Here is a 4,604-nt window from a genome sequence, read left to right on the forward strand (position 1 = left end):
TCCCTTTGGTGGATAATCATTTAAAATAGAGGTCCAGAACTGGATATGGTATTTCAAGTACAGCCTGATTCATAGAAAGGATAACAGAATCTCCCTTGGTTATACTATGGTTCCATTATCGTAGCCTGCAATAGAACTGGTATTTTCAGTGCCCATGACAGTGCTGACTCACATGCAGTTTACTGTAATTCCCATATCTTTCACTCATTTTCCTTTACCTATACCCTACTCTCTTATCTGTGCTTTATCTATCTTCCCTTCTCAAGCAGGCCCCAGATGGTAGACACAAGGAATGGCAGCACCGTGACAGAGTTTATCCTCGTGGGCTTTGAGCAGAGCTCCCCATCCACTCGGGCATTGCTCTTTGCCCTCTTCCTAGCCCTCTACAGCCTTGCCATGGCCATGAATGGCCTCATCATCTTCATCACCTGGACAGACCCCAGGCTCAACAGCCCCATGTACTTCTTCCTTGGCCACCTGTCCTTCCTGGATGTCTGCTTCATCACCACCACCATCCCACAGATGCTGATCCACAGTGAAGAACCACATTGTCTCCTTTGTCGCTTGCATGACCCAGATGTACTTGGTCTTCTGTGTGGGTGTGGCTGAGTGCATCCTCTTGGCTTTCATGGCCTATGACCGTTATGCTGCCATCTGCCACCCACTTAGCTATGCCCAGATCATGAGCCGGCAGGTCTGTGTGAGCCTGGTGAGTACAGCCTGGTCCTTTGGGCTGATCAATGGCATCTTGCTTGAGTATATGTCATTCCGGAATCCCTTCTGCAGAGACAACCACATAGAAAACGTCTTCTGTGAGGCCCCCATAGTGATTGCTCTCTCCTGCGGAGACCCCCAGTTTAGTCCGAGAGTCATCTTTGCCGATGCCATTGTGGTGCTGATCAGCCCCATGGTGCTCATCGTCATCTCCTATGCCCGCATCCTGGCCTCCATCCTGGGCAGGAACTCCTCCTCTGGTCGAGGCAAGACCTTCTCTACTTGTGCCTCCCATCTGACCGTGGTCATCTTTCTCTACACCTCGGCCATGTTCTCTTACATGAACCCCCGCAGCACACGCGGTCCTGACAAAGACAAGCCCTCTCCCTCCTCTACACCATCATCACCCCCATGTGCAACCCCGTCATCTACAGTTTCCGAAACAAAGAAATGAAGGGGGCCATGGTGAGGGCCCTTGGGAGGAGCAGCCTTTCCCAGGCAGAGTCTGTGTAGTTAGAAACACTTGGAGAGGCAGCTACTTCCCCTGACTTCCCCTCCTGCAGCCCGAAGAAGTGGGAGACTCACTAGCTGACAAGCTCCAGGAAGGCGTACTCATGGCTTCCTTTCTGCTAGTATAAGACCTGAAAGATCCTGTTGTTGTTTAGCTGCTAAGTTGTGTCTGACTCTTTGTGACCCCGTGGACTGCTGTACACAAGGCTTCCCTATCCTTCACTATCTCCCAGAGTTTGCTCAAACTCATCTCCATTAAGTCAGTGATGCTATCTAACCATCTCATCCTCTGCCACCCACTTCTCCTCTTGCTCTCAATCTTTCCCAGCATCAGGGTCTTTTCCAATGAGTCAGCTCTTCAAACCAAGTATTGGAACTTCAGTTTCAGCATTAGTCCTTCCAATGAATATTCAGGGTTGATTTCCTTTAGGATTAACTGGTTTGATCTCCTTGCTGTCCAAGGGACTCTCAAGAGTCTTCTCCAGCACCACAATCTTTATGGAAGATCCTATTGATGTTTAATAATGCTCATCTATCTAATTTCACTTCCACCAAATTTCTCTTAGTTATACATTTTCATGATTGGAGGGGCAAGTGTAATAAAATGGAGGAGTGTATTCCAAAATTTGGGGGAAAGTAGTATTGTCCTCTAGAGAAATTCATCAAGGAGGATGACAAGTTCATTCTTTCCAGAGCATTTCTTTCCAGGGCAAAGTCAACTGGTAGGAACCTTAAGATTGAGAAAGGAGCAGATTGAGAGCCATGAGGGAAACAAAAGGATGTGGAACATAGGAAAAAAGCAGTGAGTAGAAGAAACATGCTGTAACCATCCCTATATGCTTGCCTCAAAATTCTCCATGAAATTTGTCTCCCTATATAAGAACTGATTAATAGGATTACTTCTCAGGGGCAGCAAGAGGAGGAGCTGTACGTCAAATGCATGTGGATTATTGATGGAGAGGAGGAAGAACAGAAGCAAGAGCAAAAGTCTCTGGAGAGCACCTACTTCCCCAGGTTGTAAACTGGGGGTGGGAGCTGTAGACGGAAATCTCCTAGGATCAAGAAAGCTTTGAGTGACATCTGCATTGTACAAGAATATATAAAAGCTCTTTGACCTATTTACACACTTATTTGCTACAACTTGTAAATTTTGACACTAACCTGGATACAGTTTAAGTGTATCCTTTTTTTTTCATGAAGATTCCTTCCTATCTCTTGCTTTACCTATAATATACTACATTTCCTGAAACTATACTTAAAGTTCTATCTTCTGTCTTCCCCACCACTATTCCATTTCTGAAAATCTAGAGCAGAGGAGTCGGACACGACTGAGCGACTTTACTTTCACTTTTCACTTTCATGCATTGGAGAAGGAAATGGCAACCCACTCCAGTGTTCTTGCCTGGAGAATCCCAGGAAAGGCGGAGCCTGGTGGGCTGCCGTCTATGGGGTCGCACAGAGTCAAACACGACTGAAGCGACTTAGCAGCAGCAGCAGAGCAGAGGAGGTCCTGAGTAGGGATGATTTTCTCCTCCAGGGGTATTTAGCAATATCTGAAGATATTTTTTTGGTTGTCACTACTGGAGGAAAGAGTATGGTACTAGCATCTAGTAGGTAGAGACCAGAGATGCTGCTGAACATTCTATAAAACAAAGGAAATCCCCTAAAATAAAGAATTGTATGGCCCAAGATGTCAATAATGTCAAGGAGAGATAAGGTATTAAAATGGAAGAATCATAAAAATGATAAGAGTTATTGATATGGGGAGGGAAGAGATGGGAGAAACCAAGGAGAATTTAGAATAAAGAATTCTACCTGCAAAGTCATTTTCTGCTGGACTACGGGCAGGATTTCTGCTGACAGTGCCATAGCAACAATCTATGTAAATAGGTGTATTAAAAACCCTCCCTAAAAACCTCTCTGTTTGTCTCTATTTGAACTTACCCTTATAGATGGGGAAACAGTGGAAACAGTGGCTGACTTTATTTTGGGGGGCTCCAAAATCACTGCAGATGTTGACTGCAGCCATGAAATTAAAAGACGCTTACTCCTTGGAAGAAAAGTGATGACCAACCTAGATAGCATATTCAAAAGCAGAGACATTACTTTGCCAACAAAGGTCCATCTAGTCAAGGCTATGGTTTTTCCTGTGGTCATGTATAGGTGTGAGAGTTGGACTGTGAAGAAAGCTGAGCGCCGAAGAATTGATGCTTTTGAACTGTGGTGTTGGAGAAGACTCTTGAGAGTCCCTTGGACTGTAAGGAGATCCAACCAGTCCATTCTGAAGGAGATCAGTCCTGGGATTTCTTTGGAAGGAATGATGCTAAAGCTGAAACTCCAGTACTTTGGCCACCTCATGCAAAGAGTTGACTCATTGGAAAGGACTCTGATGCTGGTAGGGATTGGGGGCAGGAGGAAAAGGGGACGACAGAGGATGATATGGCTGGATGGCATCACTGACTTGATGAACATGAGTCTGAGTGAACTCGGAGTTGGTGATGGACAGGGAGGCCTGGCGTGCTGTGATTCCTGGAGTCGCAAAGAGTCGGACACGACTGAGCAACTGAACTAACTTACGCCCACCAAGTTTTTTTTTCAAGTTATAGGAATTTCCTAGCCAGTCATGCCCTTTGTCTATCACTAGTCTGGATTCCTACTTAAATTCTACCCTTTCCCTCTGTTACTTCCAAGCAAAATTCATCCACCCAATATCCATTCTTCCCTTGTTCCCACCAATCTCATATTTTGCCTAGCTCAGTCTCACCATTCATCACCTCCGCTTGTCTACAGTGGGACTTTTACAGTGCCACTTAGTAATGTGTGGAAACCATGTATGCTATTATGGAAATACTACCTATAATTTCAATACTTTTTTCTCATCCACTTCACGAGTCTCCTCCTTTTACCAATGCTTATATTTCCCCACCCATATGCTCCACCCATCCTGAAGGTCTGCTACCTTTTATGTATGCTAGACTTTTTTTTTTTTTTTGCCCTTCTAAAACTAAATGCATACTTTCTCCCCTGATCTGTGTCCTGATAGATAGACTTTTGTTGACTGCCTTCATTACCTTCTAAGCTCTGGTTGGATTCAACTAATAAGAGTTACTTAGTAATAGAGGAAAGCAGGAAGAGAGTGGGTGTGTTTATTTTCCCTGTCTTCTTCCCTGATGTTCCAGAGCCCCTATCAAGTGGCCTTCTTTTACAGCTCCGTTCTCTGTTCCTGTAAGGTAGTACCTGGTCCCACTCTTGAGAGCCTAAGTGCTTTTCCATCCCTCTTTGACTCCTGCATCTTTATAATTCCCCTTATTGGTCCTATGTAAGTACACCAATTATTTCCTTCCACTGCACCCACTAGGGCTTCCCAGTTGGAACAAGTA

General features: G+C 45.0%; 1 protein-coding gene across 1 annotated transcript; it reads left to right on the top strand.

Annotated features, from left to right (window-relative positions):
* The first annotated feature begins 276 nt into the window (after positions 1-276).
* On the top strand, positions 277-1,227 carry LOC120861250 (olfactory receptor 10AD1-like). Its single transcript, XM_040236877.1, is given in 3 exon segments — positions 277-533; positions 535-1,094; positions 1,097-1,227. Coding segments are annotated over 3 exon segments (948 nt in total).
* Positions 1,228-4,604: the final 3,377 nt, after the last annotated feature.

This window comes from Oryx dammah, unplaced genomic scaffold (assembly GCF_014754425.2).
Source record: "Oryx dammah isolate SB20612 unplaced genomic scaffold, SCBI_Odam_1.1 HiC_scaffold_11232, whole genome shotgun sequence".
NCBI classification, from domain to species: domain Eukaryota; kingdom Metazoa; phylum Chordata; class Mammalia; order Artiodactyla; family Bovidae; genus Oryx; species Oryx dammah.